The 20,497-nt window shown below is 39.8% G+C and overlaps 1 protein-coding gene across 3 annotated transcripts in view; it reads right to left on the bottom strand.

Annotated features, from left to right (window-relative positions):
- The window catches only part of FOCAD (focadhesin), a 387,127-nt gene that overhangs the window by 29,430 nt on the left and 337,200 nt on the right, over window positions 1-20,497 (bottom strand). For all 3 annotated transcript variants that reach the window (XM_039244410.1, XM_039244408.1, XM_039244409.1), the window contains exons 32-35: window positions 20,362-20,439; window positions 19,634-19,705; window positions 17,997-18,099; window positions 15,824-15,904 (exon numbers count right to left, since the gene is read on the bottom strand). In XM_039244410.1, the coding sequence (XP_039100341.1) occupies window positions 15,824-15,904; window positions 17,997-18,099; window positions 19,634-19,705; window positions 20,362-20,439 (334 nt within the window). The remainder of the gene's footprint in view (window positions 1-15,823; window positions 15,905-17,996; window positions 18,100-19,633; window positions 19,706-20,361; window positions 20,440-20,497) is intronic.

Here is a 20,497-nt window from a genome sequence, read left to right on the forward strand (position 1 = left end):
CTCTCTCCTAGAGATAAATAAAACATTAAAAAAAAAAAAAAAAAGGATAGAAAGGGGAGGTGGGTGGGGGGATGGGTATTAAGGAGGGCACGTGTTGTGATGAGCACTGGGTGTTGTATGAAAGTGATGAATCACTGAATCCTACTCCTGAAACCCATACTACCCTAGGTATTAATTAACTTGAATTTAAATAAAATCTTGGAAGGAAAGAAAATTAAAAACAAGTGTTGGTGAAGATGTGGAGAAACTGGAACTCTTGTATACTGTTGTTCAGATTGTAAAATGGTAGAACAGCTATGGAAAACAGTATGATGGCTCCTAAAAAAATCAAAAACAGAACTACCATAGGATCCAGAAATCTCACTTCTGAGTATATACTCCAAAGAATTGCAAGCAGGATCCTGAAGAGATGTTTGTACACCATTGTTCACAGCAGTACTATTCACAATAGCCAAGAAGGAGAAGCAACCCAAATATCAATCGATGGATAAATGGACAAACAAAATGTGATTGATATATATGTATATAGAGTAAAACCTTAGTTTGCGAGCATAATCCGTTCAGGAAAATTGCTTATAATCCAAAGCACTTGTTTATCAACGTGAATTTCAAGAATCATTGACTCAGTTGTGATCATGTGGTGTCCGGCATCAAGTACTACTCATATTGCAAGATATTGCTCATTTATCAAGCGAAATTTTCTTAGAAATGTTTGCTTGTCTTGTGAAACATTCACAGTCTGTATATCATATATATATATGGACTAGTGTCCAACATTAAAAAGTAAGGAAATCCTGTCATATGCTATAACATAAATGAATCTTGATACTATGCTAACTGAAATAAGCCAGTCACAACAAAACACATACCATATGATTCTATTTATATCAGGTATCTAAACAGTCAAATTAATAGATACAGAAAATAGGGTGGCTCAGTTAAATGTCTGACTCTTGGTTTAGGCTCAGGTCATAATCTCGTGGTTTGTGAGTTTGAGTCCCACATCAGGCTCCACCCTGACAGTGCAAAACCTGCTTGAGATTCTTTCTCTCTTTCAAAATAAATCAATAAACTTAAAAACAAAACAAAACAGAAAGTAGAATGGTGACTACCAGGCATTAAGGGGAAGAAGAAAGAGTATTATTTAATGGGTATAGAATTTCAATTTTGCATGATGAAAAGACTGGTTTTACAATAATGTGAACTCTCAGTAAACTAGGAATAGAGTTTCCCTAAAAAACTCTAGGCTAACATCATACTTCACAGTAAAGAATTAGAAGCTTTATCACTAAGATCAGAAATAAGTTAAGATGTCTCCTCTCACCACTCCATTTCAATATTATATTAAAAGTGCTAGCTTATGCAAGAAGATAAGGAAAGGAAATAAAAGTTTAACAGATTGGAAAGGAAGATGGAAATACCTAAAATCAGAAATAAAAGCAAAGACATTTCTACCAACCTTACAGAAGCAAAAAGGATTACAAGAGAAAACTATGAGAAACTGTGTGCCAGCAATTTAGATAATCTAGATAAAACAGACAAGGGGCGCCTGGGTGGCTTAGTCGGTTAAGCGTCCGACTTTCGCTTAGGTCATGATCTCGCGGTTCGTGGGTTCGAGCCCCGCGTCGGGCTCTGTGCTGACTGCCAGCTCAGAGCCTGGAGCCTGTTTCAGAGTCTGTGACTCCCTCTCTCTCTGACCCTCCCCTGCTCACGCTGTCTCTCTCTCTCTCTCTCTCTCCTAGAAATAAATAAAAAAATATTTAAAAAAAAAACAACAAAAAAAAAAACAGACAAAATCCTAGAAATACAGAAGTTACTAAAACTGATTCGAGAATAAACAGAAAATGCAAGCAGTCCTATGACAAGGAAGGAGATATAAACAAAAAGCTCCAACAAAGAAAAGTGCAGGACCAGATGGTTTCACTGGTGAATTCTGCCAAACACTTAAAGAATTAACATCAGTCCTCAATTTCTTCCAACGAAAAACAGAAGAAGAGGGGATACAGTTAATTCTTGAACAACACAGGGTGTGAACCATCGCTGTAGCCAAAAATCCACATATAACTTCTGGCCCCCCCCCTAAATTTAACTACTAATAGCCTACTGTTGATAGAAAGCCTTACCAATAACGTAACAGTTGATTAATACATATTTTGTATGTTAAGCTAGAGAAAAGAAAATGTTAAGAAAATCATGGAAAAGAGAAAATACACTGTACTGTATTTAATGAAAAAAAAGCATATAAGTGAACATGTGCAGTTCAAACCCATGTTGTTCAAAGATCAACTGTGCTTTTTAAAAAAATGTTTATTTATTTATATTGAGAGAAAGAGAGAGAGAGAGAGCGCGCACGCATGCATGGGGGGAGGCAGAGAGAGAATCCCAAGCAGGCTCCTTGCTGCTAGCGCATAGCCCAACGTGAGGCTTGAACCCACAAACTGTGACATTGTGACCCGAGCTGAAATCAAGACTCAGATGCTCCACTGACTGAGCCACCCAGGCACCCCTCAACTGCACTTCGTAACTCATTGTATGAGACCAACATTAACCTAACACCAAAGCTAGAGATACCACAATAAAAATTGGAAAAAAAAGAGAAAGAAACACAAAAAACCAAAAAACTACAAACTAGTAGTTGTTACGAATATAGATGTGAGAACTCTCAAATTAAGACTGGCAAACTGAATCCAACAGCGTATTAAACAGTATATTAAAAACATCATATGCATGATGACCACACAGATTTATTCTAAGAATCCAAGTGTCATTCAATGTAAGAAAATAAATCAATGTAATTTACTACATTAATAGAATGAAGGGGGAGAAACACATGGTAACCTCAACGGACACAGACAGCTTTTGATAAAATCCAACACACTTTAATGATAAAAACACTCAAAAATTAGAAATATAATGGAGTCATCTTAACATGACAAAGGGCATTTGTGAAAAATACACAGTGAACATTATATTTAATGGTAAAAGACTAAAAGCTTTTCCTATACAATAAAGAACAAGACAAGAATGCCTACTTTCACCATTTTGTATTGGACCTTCTAGTCAGAGCCATTAGGGAAGAAAAATATATAAAAGGCATCCAAATTGGAAAAGAAGTAAAACTATCTCTATTTACAGATGACAAGATTCTATACATAGAAAACAGTTCAGTAAAGTTGCAGGATGTAAAATCAACACACAAAATTTAGTTATGTTTCCATATCTCAGGAATGAATGATCCAAAAAGGAAATTAAGAAACAATTCCACTTGCAATAGTATCCAAAAGAATAAAATACCTAGGATTAAATTTAACTGAGGTAAAAGACACATACACTGAACAGGACAAACACTGTGGAAAGAAACTAAAGATCTACATAAGGGGAAAGATATATTATGTTCATTGATTGGAATACTTAATACTGTAAAGATCACAATACTATCCAAAGCTATCTACAGATTTGGCATAATCCCTATCAAAATTTCAGTGGCTTTTTTTTTTCAGAAATGGAAAAGTTGGTCCTCAAATTCATATGGAATTTTAAGGGGCTGTGAATAGCCAAACAATCTTGAAAAAGAAAAATGTGAAGAACTCATACATACCAATTTCAAAATTTACTACAGAGCTACAATAATCAAAACAACACTAAGGCATATTATTGACAAAGTGAAAAGACGACCTAATACCACAAAATATTTCCAAGTTACATTTCCGATATTGGTCTACTATCCAGAATATACAAAGAGCTTTTACAACTCAACAACAAAAAGAGAATCTAATTTTTAAAATGGTTCAAAGACTTGAAGAGATAATTTTCCAAAGAAGAGATACTACAAATGGCTAACAAGTACTTGAAAAGATGCTCCAACACCATTAGGTATTGGGGGAATTCAAATCAAAACCAAATGATATCACTTCATACTCAATAGGATGAAAATGATGATGATGATGAAGTTAAAGAACAAGTACTGGCAAGGATGTAGAGAAATCGGAACCCTCATATATAGCAGGTAGGAATATAAAAAGGGGCAGTCCCAGGCGTACCTGGGTGGCCAGTTGGTTGAGCATTCGACTTCAGCTCAGGTCATGATCTCATGGTTTGTGAGTTCAAGCCCCACATCAGGCTCTGTGCTGACAAACAGCTCAGAGCCTGGAACCTGCTTCAGATTCTCTATTTCCCTCTCTCTCTGCCTCTCCCCTGCTAATGCTCTGTCTCTCAAAAATAAATAAATGTTTAAAAAAAAAGGGTGGAGTCCCTGTGGAAAAAGTTTGGCAGATTCTCAAAAAATTACAGAAAATTACTACATGACCTAAAAATTCCTCTTATAGACATATGCCCAAAATAACTTAAAACAGGTGTTCAAACACTGACTTGTAGATGAGTCTTGATAGCAGCACCACTCATAATAGCCAAAAGGCAGAAACAATCCAAATGTCCACCAACTGATGAGTGGATAAAAAATAATGCATATCCAGGGTGGCTCAGTCAGTTAAGTGGCCGACTTTGGCTCAGGTCATCTCACAGCTCGTGAGTTTGAGTCCCGCATTGGGCTCTGCACTGACAGCTCGGAGCCTGGAGCCTGCTTCGGATTCTGTGTCTCCCTCCCTCTCTCTCTCTGTCCCTCCCCTACACATTCTCTGTCTCTCAAAACTAAATAAGTGATAAATTTTTTTTTTTAAAAAATGCGTATCCATATAATGGAATATTATTCAGCCATAAAGAGTGAAATACAGTATCAGAAATACTGATGCTCACCGCTACACAGATGAACTTTGAAAACATGATGCAAAGTGAAAGAATCCAGGCACAAAATGCCATACAGTGTATGGTTTCATTTAAATAAAATATACGGAACAGGCACATCCATAGAGACAGAACACAGATTAGAGGTTGCTAGAGGCTGAGGCAAATGGGGAGTGATGAGGAGTACACAATGGGTACAAGATTTCCTTGTGGGGTGATGAAAATGTTCTGGAACATTGCACAACACTGTGAATGCATTAAGTGCCACAGAGCTGTATACTTTAAAATGGTTAGAACTGTCGATTTGGTTGTATTTTACAAAAAAAATTTCTTTAGAAAAAGCCCAAGAAGCAGGTCTGGAGAGAAAAGCCGAATCCATGTCAGAGAATGAGACTATGCAGCCCCTGGAAGAAAGAGTGACACACAGTCTCAGGGCCCGGGATCAGTGCCTGTGCTCCTGGCAGTGCTGAGGTTTGACAGTAGAGTTTCTGCTCTTAGGTTTCTGAGAAAACCTAGGAATCCTTACAATCAATACCTTTCCTCCTGAGTCACTGAAATCAGTCATTGCTTTCTGTAATAAAAAGCACCCTGATACAATTTGCTACCTAGCAAATGGCCCCATCATGCCACTTACGCTGCCCTTGCTAAGATTTCGACTGCTCGCTAAATGCCAAATGCAAGGACGTTTCTTCCAATCTTTCATTCCATACTTTTCCACGTAAAACTGTATCATGCCCTCATTCTGGAAATAAATGCTTCTTTCCACTTCCGGATTTCCCTCTGCTGAGTCTCACTGTCTTCTTCCACTTACTCTCATAGTTTCACATACTATTCATATATCGCTAACCAGTAAAGCTACACTTCTAATCCAGACCTTTCCTGATGTTTTACACTCTTATTTCCAACTAGAGCCATCTCAAAAGTCGGCATGTTTTCTTAGGCCAGCCACCAACTAGCCTACCTCCTTACCGAGGCCTCTGCTGAGTCAGAAATGTAAAACTCAGAGTGTACCTTCCAGTGATGTTTCTCTCTCGTCCAATGAACCCGGTTTTGCTTTTTGAAAATGTTAAAGTTCAACACCCTTCTAGGCTGTGTTACCAAGTAACTGAAACTTTATTTCTATTCCATCTTAAGATGTAATACTAGGAGTGTAGGAAGTGAGGGAATCTACCATTGCTATTACGAAGAGAATTTCTAGGGGCGCCTCAGTCAGTTGGGGGTCTGGCTTTGGCTCAGGTTGTGGGTTCGAGCACTGTGTCCGGCTCTGTGCTGACAGCTCAGAGCCTGGAGCCTGCTTCTGATTCTGTGACTCGCTCTCTCTCTCTGCGCCTCCCCAGCTCGTGCTCTGTCTCTCTCTTTCTCAAAAATAAATAAACATTAAAAAAATTTAAAAATCCAGAGAATTTTGAACCAAAAATAGAGTAAACATATTCATAAAAAAATTCATTCATTCAATCACTGAGTACCTCGTAGGTACCAGGCACTGTTCCGGACAGTGAAGGGTATTCAACGCAACAGAAGAGATTCCTTCACTAATGGAGCTTATATTCTAATCAGAGGATAGACAGACAAGGCAAAATCAGGTGCGATAAAAATAAAAATGCTGTGATAGGAATTAACTGGTTGGCCATTTACATAAGTCTCTGCTGATTACACACAGGAGATGACTGTCCCTATACAATGTAGGCAACAAACTGGAGACTTTGATTTCACACACCTCCAGAAAAATTTAAGCTGCATTTCTGGGGTCATTTTGGTGTGTGAATCTTAGAAATGGCTTGCAGATGGTACCGTAAATATCTGTGCATAGAATTGCTTTTCTCTCCTATTAGGACATGAATCCAAATCTATTTTGGAAATCATTAATTCATAAGCAGATTCCTTTCCATTTTTTCTCAGATCAAGAGTTTTCAAATTTACATAAGATGTTATTCCAGGTCCTTCTATGGAATTCGCTATGGAAGTTTTGCCGTTTCCAGACGATCTAGGGAATCAGGAAAAGCATTCACCTCGTCCTCTAATACCAGGACCCAGTGCAAAATATGACCATTTACACACACACACACACACACACACACACACACACACACACACACCATGTTTTATTGCTCAGACAATGAGCTCTCCCTTGACAGAACAGAGCCTGTGCTCATAACCGCACTTTACTATCCATTTTGCATGCTGCTTCTGTATCAACCTGATATATGCAAGCAAGTATCAGAAACAAGAAGAACCTGTAACATGGAACCCAGGGCTGAAAATCAAGTGCTATGACACAATAAATCTTCCGCTTTTCAAAGGGCAAAGCATCACTACTGAGTAGCATAACTAGAATCACACAAAATTTTCTGGTGTATTTGCAGGGAACTAACTCGGACACGACTGGAATGAAAGGAATTATAGTAACTGTTAGGAATGGAGAAAACACTTGGCAGTTTCACTCACTCTGGGGGAGATATGGAAAGAGAGGGAGCCCCAAAACGGGAGAACAGAGTCACGTGGATGCTTCCCCAGAGATCTTCAGCGTTGGACACAGGAACCCAAAGTCATGCGATGGGGAATGATTAGCTCCCTCCTTGCAGTGCTTTGTCTTTTAGGCAAGTGCCTTAGATAAAAGGAAATAGTGGAATGCTTTATAGACAATGCCTTTGGAACTGAGAAGGCCTAACAGTACTTGTTAATGGGATCCAGATGTTTTAAAATCCAGATACAAAGTTGCTTTATATCCAGTTGACAGCCTCAAAGAACCTTGATATAAATGGCATATCCGAACATAATGCATTACAACAGGACCCATTATCACACATACTTTGGCTACACAGAGGATCACATCTCAATGCTACAACGCACATGTGTAAACCCTACAGTAAAAGTCTGGTAGTAAGTAGTAAGCTGACAGCTGGTGGGGTGTCTCTTCCCCATCACAGCATGTCGCTTGTGTAGTGTGGACATGACTTTACTTGCTCCATCTTCAGTGCTGTTTAAAAGCAACTTAGGGCGTCTGGGTGGCTTAGGTGGTTAAGCGTCCGACTTCGGCCCAGGTCATTATCTCACAGTTCGTGGGTTCGAGTCCTATTCCGGCTCTGTGCTGACAGCTCAGAACCTGGAGCCTGCTTTGGATTCTGTGTCTCCCTCTCTCTCTGGCCCTCTCCGGTCTCTGTCTCTCTCTCTCTCAAAAATAAATAAATGTAAAAAAAATAAAAGTAACTTAGCTTAGAATTATCTAATACACATATACACCCATGCACACTCACAGCTGCAGATCAACAAATGCTTGAAAACTAGTAAATGCCAAGTACTCCATTCCAAGCATTTAGGATAAAACACCGATGTTCTTCCTGCCCTTGAGGAAATTACAGTCTAATGGGAAAGCTGGACTTTAAACAAAGAACCACAGGGGCGCCTGGGTGGCTTAGTCGGTTAAGCGTCCGACTTTCGCTTAGGTAACGATCTCGCAGTTCGTGGGTTCGAGCCCCGCGTCGGGCTCTGTGCTGACTGCCAGCTCAGAGCCTGGAGCCTGTTTCAATCTGTGACTCCCTCTCTCTCTGACCCTCCCCTGCTCACGCTGTCTCTCTCTCTCTCCTAGAAATAAATTAAAAAAAAAAAAACAAAAAACAAAGAACCACAAATAATTAAAATAATGACTTATATGTAAGGCACTGTGAACAACATATCAGAAAGTATAACATAAGAAACCCAAACTAGTCTGGAAATGCCAGGGAATCCTCTTTCTTCACCCACTAAGGAAAGGATGTTTAATCCAAAATGGAAAGGATGATGAGGATTTTTCTAGATGAAGTCCTTAGGAAACAAAGGTAGAGTTATTTACAGCATGGCTCATCTGTGGAGATGAGATGCTTAGCCCCTTGCAAGAAATGACTCCAAAATCAAGATAGTAGCTGGAAACAGCTGATACTTCTGATAGGTCAGTTAGATACTAAGAGTTGGGAGGATGTTGTGTACAGTGTTTCCACAACGCTCAGAGTTATCAGGAACAAAAATGTCCCAGGATCCTTAGTGGCAGGAAGGCCACCAAGCAGGGTGTCTGTCCAGTGGTGATCAGGACCTGAGAGAGAAAGGCGACTTCCACGGGGCTCTGGCCCAGTGGGGACAGCAGTCTGTTTTCAAACAGGCGCACTCCAAGAAGGAGCAGACATATGGAGAATAAGGAGCCAGGTCTCTTACTACTGCCAGAGAAGAAAGTTATAAATATGCAAAGACGGAAGAGTAGAATGAACCCTGTGGTGTTGAACTGGAATTGAAGATATTGAAGTGAAACTCATGGCTTTCAATAAATACAGCTAGATATAGAAATGTATATAAACACGAGAGAGAGCAAAAGAGAGAGTGCGTGCGTATCTATTTCCTAACTGTCCACTGAAAGACCCTGGGAGCAGTGATTGCTCTGGTAGCAAGAATTTGTACCCAGATCTTTGCTTCTAAATATCGTTCCCAGGGCACCTGAGTGGCTCAGTTGGTTAAGCGTCCAACTATTGATTCTGGCTCAGGTCATGATCTCATGGTTCGTGGGTGCGAGCCCATGAGCGTTGGGATCTGTGCTGATGGCTCGAAGCCTGCTTGGCTTTCTGTCTTCCTCTCTCTCTGCCCTTCCCTGTTTGCACTCTCTCTCTCGCTCTCTGTCTCTGTCTCTGTCTCAAAAGTAAATAAGCAAACAAACAAAAAAATAAATAACATTCCCCACTAAAAGGAACCTGACCTACGTGGCTATTATAGGACTGATGATAAACACAAGATGAGCCTAGACCGTCTTGTGCCACAATGAAACAAAGTGCCCACAGAATGATGGGCCCACATCACAAGGACACAAAGCCAACATAAAGAGGTTCTCACTACAGAACAGTTTGAAGGATGAAATAATGGATAATTAAAAAACAAAATAATTACACAAAGTAAAATTTTAGTAGTCCATGCAAGTAAAGAGTGAGAGAGAGGGAGGGAGGGAGGGAGGGGAACGGCAGCCCTTCCTTACAGTAGAACGGCCACTGAAAACATACATGGAATGATGGAATTTTAAGAACTACCTTTTGGCAAACGTTATAGGAATAACTAATTCGGGCAAGAAAACATTCATGGATACTGAGACTCATGGGCAAAAGTAGGATGCAAAACTGGGTAATCATCAAGTTTTGAAACAGCTCCACGAGGGATATTTACTGATGATAAAGAGAAAGGAGAACCTACTAGTGGAGGGGTCTGGAAGATACCACCTTAGTCAAGATATCACAATGAACACCCCTGGTGCAGGGAGACACCATGTGCCACCTGGTGGGATGTCATGGGAAGAGCAACTGTGATACTCCTGCCAAAGACAACTGGCCGCCTCTCACATGAGCAACCACAGGCAAACCGGCAAATCCAAATAGCGGAGTGTTCTGTAAAATAACTGGCTTCTGGGGCGCCTGCGTGGCTCAGTCGTTTAAGCAGCCGACTTCAGCTCAGGTCACGATCTCACAGTTCATGAGTTCAAGCCCCACATCGGACTCTGTGGTGACAGCTTGGAGCCTGGAACCTCCTTTGGATTCTGTGTCTCCCTCTGTCTCTGTCCCTACCCTACTCGTGCTCAGTCTCCCTCTGTCTCAAAAGTAAACAAGTTTTAAAAAAAAAAAGAAACCTTTAAAAAAATAAAAAAAATTAAATAAAATCACTGGCTTCTAATCTTAAAACACTTTCAAGTCTTGAAAGGCAAACAACGACTGGGGAACTATTCCAGATTGAAGCAGACTGAAGAGATAGGGCAGATAAGTGCAGTGTGACATTCTGGATTAAATTTTTCTGCTAAAGATATCGTTTGGACAATTGGTGAAATTTGAATAGGGTTCTCTGGCAGTTTTCACGTTTTTATAAGTTTGGAATTATTTTAAAACAAAAAGAAAAAAGGTACAAAATTTGGGGGTGCCTGGCTTGCTCCATCAGTAGAACATGTGACTCTTGATTTCAAGGTTGTGAGTTCAAGCCCCATGCTGGGTGTAGAGCTTACTTACAAGAAAAAAAAAAAAGGTACATGTTTTAAAAAATAAGCGGTCTAAAGTATAATTAAAAAATAAACTTCTTGGGGGTGCCTGAGTGGCTCTGTCAGTTAAACATCTAACTCTTGATCTTAGCTCAGGTCACGATCTCACGATTTGTGAGACTGAGCCCTATATCTGGCTCTGCGCTCATAGTGTGAGGCCTGAGTGGGATTCTCTCTCTGTCTCATCAAAAAATTAAACTTAAAAAAAAAAAAAACTTCTTGAATAGTAAATATATGCAAAAATGTTCATTCCTTCTGGAAATGAAATGTAAATTAAAGCTGTGCTAAAGTATAATTTTATACTTGATGGATTTTTATCATAATCCTGTTTATCTCTATGTTGGTTTGCTTTGTAATATGATAGCCAGAAAGGGTTTCCTCTTTATTTTGTTTTCTAAGCACTGTTATATAAAGTGACTCATAAACTCATAATGTTTACAAAAACTCTATAAAGGTTCAATTATTTTCTCCGTTTTATAGAAGCAATTGAGGCTCAGTGACTGAGCAGCTTGTCTGAAATTACACAGGAGAGTGGTGTGTGAATCCTGGCAGCCTGGCCCCCATGCCTCTGACCTCTGTGATCTGCTGCGTTGCATATGTGTCCGGGGCTGAGGTACCCAAACCTGGGACAATCCTTTTGCAGAACAAAGAAGCCAAGCCGTCACTAGTGTCACCAGATCCTCTGGCCCACTAAAAAGTGCTGAGAATGTATCCTAAGGAAAAACTATACGTAGAAGAGTGAAAGCTACATGCAGAGAGATGTTCTCTTAAAGGGAACTTTTTTAAATGACCAACAGAAAAATGGCTAAAATAACTATGATCCATCAACTTGATGGAATACTCTACGGTCATTTAAAAGTGATAATTATAGAGATACAGGAAAGGCAGGGAAATGTCAGTGCTTTAAGTTAAAAGACTCAAAGCATATATATGCTCAGAAAGATGCAAAACTTATGTGTGCACAAGAACAAATTAAAAAATAAAATTCAAAAATGATAACAGTGGTTGGACAGTCATGGGGTAATTGGTGATGTTTTTCCTTCCAAATATTTTTCATGGTGTTTACACTAAAAAACAGCAATCAAATAGTCTCAAAACACATCCCATGAACAAATGCAAGGATTCTTTTCATACCTTCTCAGAAGCCTCCTTCCTGAGGAGATGGGTGGTGATTATGTCCACTTACATGAAAAGTTGTTAAATTTTTGAAAATCAGGCAGCAAAATAATGTACATGTTATGATTCAATACCACATAACACATACATCTAGATGGACATAAAGCTGGAATATCTGTTGTGGCTATCTCTAGGTGGTGAGATCATAGGAGATTCTTTTTTCTTCCTTAAGCCAGTTTTGAACTTCGTGTTATACACAAGTATTCATTTTTAGTAATACTTGTTAAAAAACCTGAATAGGTGAACTATCACTAACTTAAAATGCTTTAACACAATCTCGGCAAACCAACCCCATAATTTCATCAGAAAAATAGGACAGTTTTCCCATATCGTTTATTCTACACCCGAGTTCACTAATCCTGTTCTTTGACTAGACTCCTCAATAATTATATCTCTTGTTAATAGTTCTAAATGCTCAATTGAGAATATTCCTATCTACAGTTTATGCAAGAGCTCATGACTTAGGCACGTAGGTCACTGACCAATGAATTCCTATCAAGAAGGATATGCCATTCACCATGACTTTATTAAAAGGATTTAAATATACTTTTCTCAAATAATACTTCTTACTGTGAACTTTAAAGCCTAATAGAAAAGTACAAGCTTAGAAAGCTAGTCGAATCCCTCAGCAACAGAATGATAAGAAAAATAATCCTAAATTATTAGGTAGAAATACCTGATGTTAGCAGCAAAAATGAATCATTACTTTTCTTAAGTACTTCTAATACATTTTAAGTGTTTTATAAAAGAAATAGATACAGTCTTGATGAAATCTGAACATGGCTAGGAGATTGAGAAAAAACAAAGATCAGAAGTCATGGGAAAAAAAATGAACAGAAAAGTAGCAAAAATAAGAGTCAAAATTTAGAGTCCCTTAAGGGGAAAAAAATAATTCTGTGATAGGAGGGATTAGCTTCTGAGTAAATTTTAAACCTAGCATAGTGAAGAAATGTCCGTAGGAATAAATAGTACATAATGACGACGATGACAGGGTGATTAGGGGAAGAAAGGAGAGTGTTACAGGGCAGAAAACAAAAACAAAAACAAAAACAAAAAAGTTACATTCAAAACCATTAACTGAAGCCCTTAGAAACTAGAAGTTTCTGGTTTTGGTTTTGAAATGTAGGCCTGTATGAAGGAAGTGCTCTATCATATGAATATTAAAGTGAGGATCCAAGGTGAGAAAAGGACTGGGCATTAGAAAACAGATTAATACATTCACTATCTCAAATTTGATTGGCTAAACACTGATGATACTCAATCTCGTCCTGGCCTAAGTGCGGATCAGGGATAACTCATCACATATTCCTTCCTCTCGGGAGTTATTAAGTAGCACACAGAGGCAACGGAACCAGGCTGTCCTCAATGTCTCCTCTCTCCGGCCGGTGCCACGCATGATTTTTATTCTCTGAAGCCATTCCTTCCTCAAAAGAGCTCATCAGAGTCGTCATCCTTCCTATCAGCAGCGCCACTGGGCTCTAGTGAGTGACATCCAGACATTTCAACTCAAAAGCTGCTTCAGAAGGGAGTTATTAAAATTCAAATGAGCTGGGCATATTGAAGAAGAAAACACTCGTTTGCATGGACACCTCTGCATTTGGCCATCCCATTTAGACTCATAGAGCAGGGTCTGGTTTTGTTTTTGTAAATGGGCTTCGGAGGCGGAGGTCAGCCTCCCACGGCCCCCACTCCTCTGGGTCATCATTAGTAATGTGTGAGGCTGAATAGATTTTCCTCTGAATCTAGTCAGCAAACCTGACAAGAAGGCAGCCCTCTCCCACAACCTGAAAATGCCAAAAATCGGACTGGTAACATGGCATTTTTAATACTGCATTTATCTGTCTGAAAATAGCTTTCAGCAAGATTGCAAATAACGCCGCTGATGTGAGTTCCACCTGATTTTTCAATTTTAGAGCAGAACATTTCCTGTTGTGCCATGACTGTGTAATTGTAAAAATGTTATGTTTAACCAAGAATTTCCCACAGGATTCAGAGAAAATTCATGTCTGCCAAGAAATATGGATCTGGGGAGTCAACATGACATTTTATTCACTAGGAACGAAATCTTTCATTTTATCTTAAGAATTTGTATTTTATTTCTCACGGAAATATCTCACATCATCATCATTTAAAAATTTTATAAGATATCAGTGAGCAAACGAAGAAAAATTTGAGCAAAACTATATACTCCTAAACTTATTCTAGCTGTGGGAATTTTAGACGCTCCTTTAGTAAGAATTCAATTTCTTATTAATGAAGACGTCTCTATTACGATATCTATTGTAAAGAGACTTAGTTTATGACAATATAAGCCATTAATTCTACATTATACACAATATATTACATGTCTATTTATAAATATATTATGTACAACAATGACACAACTATTTATCTATTTTTCATGAGAGTATGTAAAAGCAGTTAGACTAACTCATGACCCTAAAATAACAGTACAATCTCTTGAACTCTAGGAAGTAAAGGTATTTATCTCCAAACTATGAAACTAGTTTAAACCTGGAAACTCCAGGGATTACTGTTTCCAGTGGGAAGTCAGACGACATGACCTTCAATGTCCTTTCCAATAGTAAGATTTTACTCTTCCATGACCTTCATTAATCAAACTTGCTTCTTCCAGATTTCTTCATTTTAATTTGTTTAAAAATGTTTTCTCCCCCTAAAATTGGAACGGTCTTATTGAAATACAGGGACTGACTGGTTTTGCCCGGAATGACCTAACCAGGCCACGCAAAAGAGAAAGTAGCAAATAATATCAATGAAAGAATATTACATGCATGAAACAGTTTCCTGAGCTAAGATAGTTTCTAGTGAGATACATTTTTCCCTCACAGCACTGAAGAGTAGATGTGTATCGGTAAAGAACATTTATTTAAAGACTTATATGGCAGTATTCTGACTTCAGTTACAAACAAAGGCATTGGAGCACCTGGAGGGCTCAGTACGTTAAGTGTCTGACTCTTGATTTCGGCTCAGGTCATGTTCTCATGGTTTGTGAGATCGAGCCCAGCGATGGGCTCTGTGCTGACAGAGTTTAGCTTGTTTGGGATTCTCCCTCTCTCTCTCTGCCCTTTCCCTACTTGTTCTCTCTCTCTCTCAAAATAAATAAAACAAACATTTAAAAAAAGGCACTCAATCTTTGTCTTCAGGTTGCTTGGGCTCTAATGTGGGCGGCAGCGATAAAGAATCACAAAGGGACAAGACACCTTGGGGCGCTCAGTGGGTTAAACATCCGACTCTTGATTTTAGCTCAGGTCTTTGTGGGATCCAGCCCCACACTTGGGATTCTCTCTCCCCCCCTCTCTTTGTCCTTCCCCCATGTACGTGCACACTTCTTCTCTCAAAATAAAAACCTTAAAAAAAAAAAGAAGAATCACAAAGGAACAAATGTTTGCAGAGAAAAAGAACACACGTGCTAAAATTAAGAAGGAGCACCAGTGATTCTAACAACATAGGCTGATCATTGAAGGTTCAGGGAGACCTACTTCCTAGTCAGGTCCCAGGTGTGTTTTCCCTTTTATGGTCACACCCACTCGAAACTGACAAGAAGAGAAATGCGCACTAATTTCTTTTTCAAAAGAAAAGGCCAAATGAAAGCTTAAGACCTTCACAGATACCCCGCCACCGCCCCCCCCCAACCCCCAAGGTCAAATACAATGATTCCAAGAGCCTATGCAGGATGTATGTTTACACACCACTTAGTGTAGTTTAGTTGGCCTCCTGGTCATTTCTGTCGCAAAGGTGGTCTAGCAGATGAAAATACTCCTTCAGATTTGTTACCAATTCGACAGAAGCAAGCTTAGGGTACATAAACCTACTGCATACAAAGAATGATAAAATTCAAGAAATGTGCTCACTTGCCTTTTTTTCCTCCTGTAATGAAGAAGCCAATGGCTGCTCTAATAAAACTGCTCTCAGGCAAATAGCTATAGTCGGTAGGAACTGTGGAGACAGAAAATGATCAAATTAACCAGTGAACTCGGTGGGACTAATGAAGGAAAGATAATGATCTCATGCTGCCATATAAACCTAGAGACAAAGCGGAGATGTTTATGCCATTAATCTCAGCACAGTACTCTGTGCTTGCAACTAATTCTATTAGATTAAGTGACTGGCCTTGAAGTATTCACTTAGGCTATGGAAGCAAATCTAAAATGGCTGGTAAACCTAACAGAAACTGAAAAATCACAGGGGATGAAAACTTTACTGATGTGGTTAAAAAAAAATACTTTCCAGGGGAGTCTGGGTGGCTCAGTCACTTGAGCGTCCAACTTCAGCTCAGGTTGGGATCTCACGGTTCCTGAGTTTGAGACCCATGTTGGGCTCGATGCTGTCAGCACAGAACCCACTTCAGATCCTCTGTCTCCCTCTCTCCCTGCCCCTCCAGCACTTGCACTCTCTCTCAAAAATGAAGAAACTTTAAAAAAAAAAAAATCCTTTCCACACTTTCACATCAATGAGTCTTGTCATGTGAGCCTCAGTGCCAGCAAGGAGTCTGCTGGGCTTCAAGGCTAAGACCACCATTCTAGAGGCTACTTCAGGACATCCTGAATCAGATATATGAACCATGGAAATACAACAATCAGTAGTAATAGCAGCCCGTCTCTTACTTCATAAAGCAGGGACCTCTAAGTGACCAACATGTGCAAATAACCAGATGTGGCTGCTGGCCTGGAACAGCGAAGCAGGGACATTTATGCTGGTTGAGTCTGGGGAGTTTCCTAGATTCTTTTCCTCCCCATCCCCCATAATTGTTTCATAAGATGGTTTTTACTGCAACAAATGGCCCAATTGGAAAATTCCAACAGAAGCATGCCGCTGTATTTTTCCAGACACACAATCATTTTGTTCTGAAGAACCTGGGTGTAAGATGATTCACTACCACCTGACTTGAGTATACGTGGGCCGGACCATATAACCCCTAACAGAGCAATTAAAGGTCTAAGTAAAAAAGCAAATGCCTGACATAAACTTGCTTTTTTACCAGGACATTATGAGCACACTGCCCTTCAAAACTAGCATTACCTAAGGTTTCCACTATGACTAAGTTTTTTTTTCCCCTTTTCCTCATTTAACATGACAGCTTCTAGTTGTCTCAAGTTCATTATGTTGGGAGGGCTGTGGAACAATGTCCTATTTCTATAGCTAAGGAGTGATTGAAAGTGAGGGAAACAGTAATTACAGTGCTACACGTTATGGTGATGCTGTCCGTAGTCTACCTGTCAGGGGATATGTGAATCTAGGTTTTAATGAGAAGTCTTTGGTAGCAAAACCTCTCTGGCCTGGGTCCAATAGAGCCCCTGGGTCGGCAAAGAGCAGATTTAGGTCCCCGTGTATTACAGGGATGCCTTCCTCAGAAAATCTCCAAGCACGACAAACATTAAGCATGTGGGAATTGCAAATGTTTTTTACTGCTTTTATCAAAAAATGTGGACAGAGAAAAAAACCCTGGTTATACTGAGAGCTAGGATTTCATTTCCAAGGCCAAGGAGATACACACCTTTAAATATACTTACCCCATTTTTTCCCCCTAAAAACAGGGGCCAGCAGAAATTCAGTCATATAGGAAGAGACTTTCAATGAAATGGGAGTTTTATACAAACTGTAACAACATAATGTAAGAATAAAAAGAACTCCCTTCCAGGCTTCAAGGACCTGGTCCCTACTTTCTAGATTTGTCAGTACACTAACGCCATTTGTAAGTCATGTAACCTTTCTAAGCCTCAGCTTCACTTGTGAAATACGGGGTTAGGCTGAATGTCTCATCTCTCTGAGGGAGGCAGAGAGGAAGAAGGAAAAAAGCATGGGCTGGGGAAGCCACTGGATGGCAGCTTAGCTGCGTCTACCATTTACGGCCACGTGACCCTGGACAAGTCAGGGAGCTTCTCCACAGCGCATCCTCTCCTATGTACAATAGGGATGGTAATACCCACCACATAAGGTGGTTGCGAAGATTAATGCTCTTAACAAAGTACAGGGCCTCCGGTCGTCAATCCCTCCCTCCAGCTCCCGTGTTCTAAGAGTCTAATCTTACCGGAGGTTCTACTTTGATTTGAGGACAGAGTAGACAGATGGAGATGGCCCAGAAGCCAGAGAGCGTTTGACTGAAGACCAATCACTCCAGACACACTGATGACCTATGGATGAGAATGTAACAGTGCGATGATCGGGCAAGATCCAAACTCCATTTAATAAAAGGTCACTCACAGAAGGTCATTTATCTCTCATGAGGCGGTAGCTTGTCTGGTAAGGACATGTTCTATGACAAGACGTAATGTCACATGTGTAGTCTTCTAAACCCTGGACATACAGTTGAATAAATTAATGAGTCAATCAGTCAATCAATCAATCACGATAGAAGGCAGTACTGGCTGTCTCAGGATTCCCTTAGTCTGTTGGTCTCAAAGAATTTTTTAAAAAAGGAAACAAAAATCTAGAAAGTAAAAAAAGAAAGGTGTTAGTGATTTAAGAAAAAAAAAAGCCTTTAAAGATGGAAGGAGATATTTTGTTCTCTGAAGTAATGTTCTATTACTGCTTTATCACTCGTCGTCAGGATTCTGTTCAACAGCAGTTTTCATTTATTGATTTTTCTCCCAAGGTAAAGCAACTTGAGTTTCAGCATGATTCTTTTTTTGAGAATCATATTCATACGTGCATGAGAAAGTTTCTTCTGTTCAGAGATTTATGTTTACTCTTAAAAGCACAAATTACTAAAACTTGTTTCTGTGGTCGGTGTGATAATCAGCTGTATTTTACAATAATGAGAAGAAGTATACTAAATGAAGACTACGTGAAGAGGCTATCTACAAAGTTCTATACGTACTAAGAATGCCAATTTTGCAAAGGAACTAAGAATTCTTGAAAAGAAATATGACCAATTATTACAAACACTTGCTTCGAGTTGCAATAACCATCAGTGATATTTTTTTCAGCTTCTTTCATTCTGTACTTTCACATTCGAGGCAATGAAATTAATAAATTAAAAAATTGTTTTAATGTTTAGTTTTGAGAGAAAGAGAGAAAGAGTGTGTACGAGTTGGGGAGGAACAGAGAGAGATGGAGACACAGACCCAAAGCAGGCTTCAGGCTCCAAGCTGTCAGCACAGAGCCCAAAACGGGAGTTGAACGCAAGAACCGTGAGATCATGACCTGAGCTGGAGTCGGACACTTAACCGACAGAGCCACCCAGGCGCCCTGAAATTAATAAAATTTTTAAAGTAAAAATCTTAAACTATGAAATCATTTCTCAGCAGACAGACTCTCTCCAGGCAAGAATGCTGACAATGATTTACCCAAATACTTTTATCAGTGACATCTGAATTAGCCGCGACTCGTGACCATTCTACTTCGATATGGGCCCTGTCCTTTGATCACCACCCATTTTACCTTGTCCTGAGGGCCTAACATTCCTTGCAGGGTCAGATTTCAAATTTTTAAAGGAAACCAATGCCAACTTAAGTTAGCTCAAACATGCCAGCTTTTTCCCAGGGGCAGTGGGTGTTTGTCAGCAAATGCAGGGGCGTAAGCCACTCTTGAGTGCTGCATGGACTCAACATGAATGGCCAGAGATCTCCCCGGTTCTCAAGCAAAACAGTTTGTATTGTCAAAGAGAGAGGCAATACGAGGGAGTACCTATTTTCCCATCTAAGGATTTTAAATCCCTCTTCTCACCTGAGTTACAGTTTTAATGACTTCATTAAGTCTGGCTTGAAAATGAGAGGTCTGGATGGCTTCGGACTTCAACTGAAAGAAAAAGAGGAAACATCCATCCAGTGTTTCCCAAAAAGTAACTAATGGTATTCCCAGTGTATGAGCTATCATCTTCTAAGCTATGGTATAATTTACCATTATGTCTTTACATTTCAAAACCAAAAGCTGCCGGCTCCTTGAGGGCGGGGCCCAAGCTGTATTCATCATCAATTTCCCGGAACCGGTTCCATGTCCCCAGGAGCACTCACTTAACGCATCTTTTCTGTATGAACACGGGTGCTCCTTAGAATTACTTATCAACTGAAACACACATATGTCCTCTGTGGACATAATAAACTAGATATTAACTTAAACATCACAGATACAAAATGGAGTTTCTTATGGGCGACTTGAAATCTCTTACTATCCAGTCACTTTTCTTGAGCTTCTCGAGCAGGCAACTTTGTGGAAAGTGCAGAAGCTAAGTTTAATTCCTACAAACCAGATAAAATAAGGATCACATCTCTAACGACGAATTCTTAACTGAGAGCAATTTTCTATCAATCAAGGCACTGAAAAGCCCAGTAGAACCATTACTGTGACCATGTATTCTGTCCTGAGCATCCTGAGCATCCTGACACACTGGGTATTCTCCTCCTGCTGTGGCTACGTACTCATTCAGATTTCTCCCCTTCTTCTGTTGTTCTTACCTGCATCACATCCCCCTCGGAGCCCACCAAGGCCACCATGCCATGTAGCGCTGCCAGACAGAGCATTGTCGGAGTGCCCTGAAAATAAAGCGTCGGATATGTCAAGAGGCAAACAGTCCTTGGGTTTGAATTCTCA

This window comes from Hyaena hyaena, unplaced genomic scaffold (assembly GCF_003009895.1).
Source record: "Hyaena hyaena isolate Hyena2069 unplaced genomic scaffold, ASM300989v1 scaffold_240, whole genome shotgun sequence".
Lineage (NCBI taxonomy): Eukaryota > Metazoa > Chordata > Mammalia > Carnivora > Hyaenidae > Hyaena > Hyaena hyaena.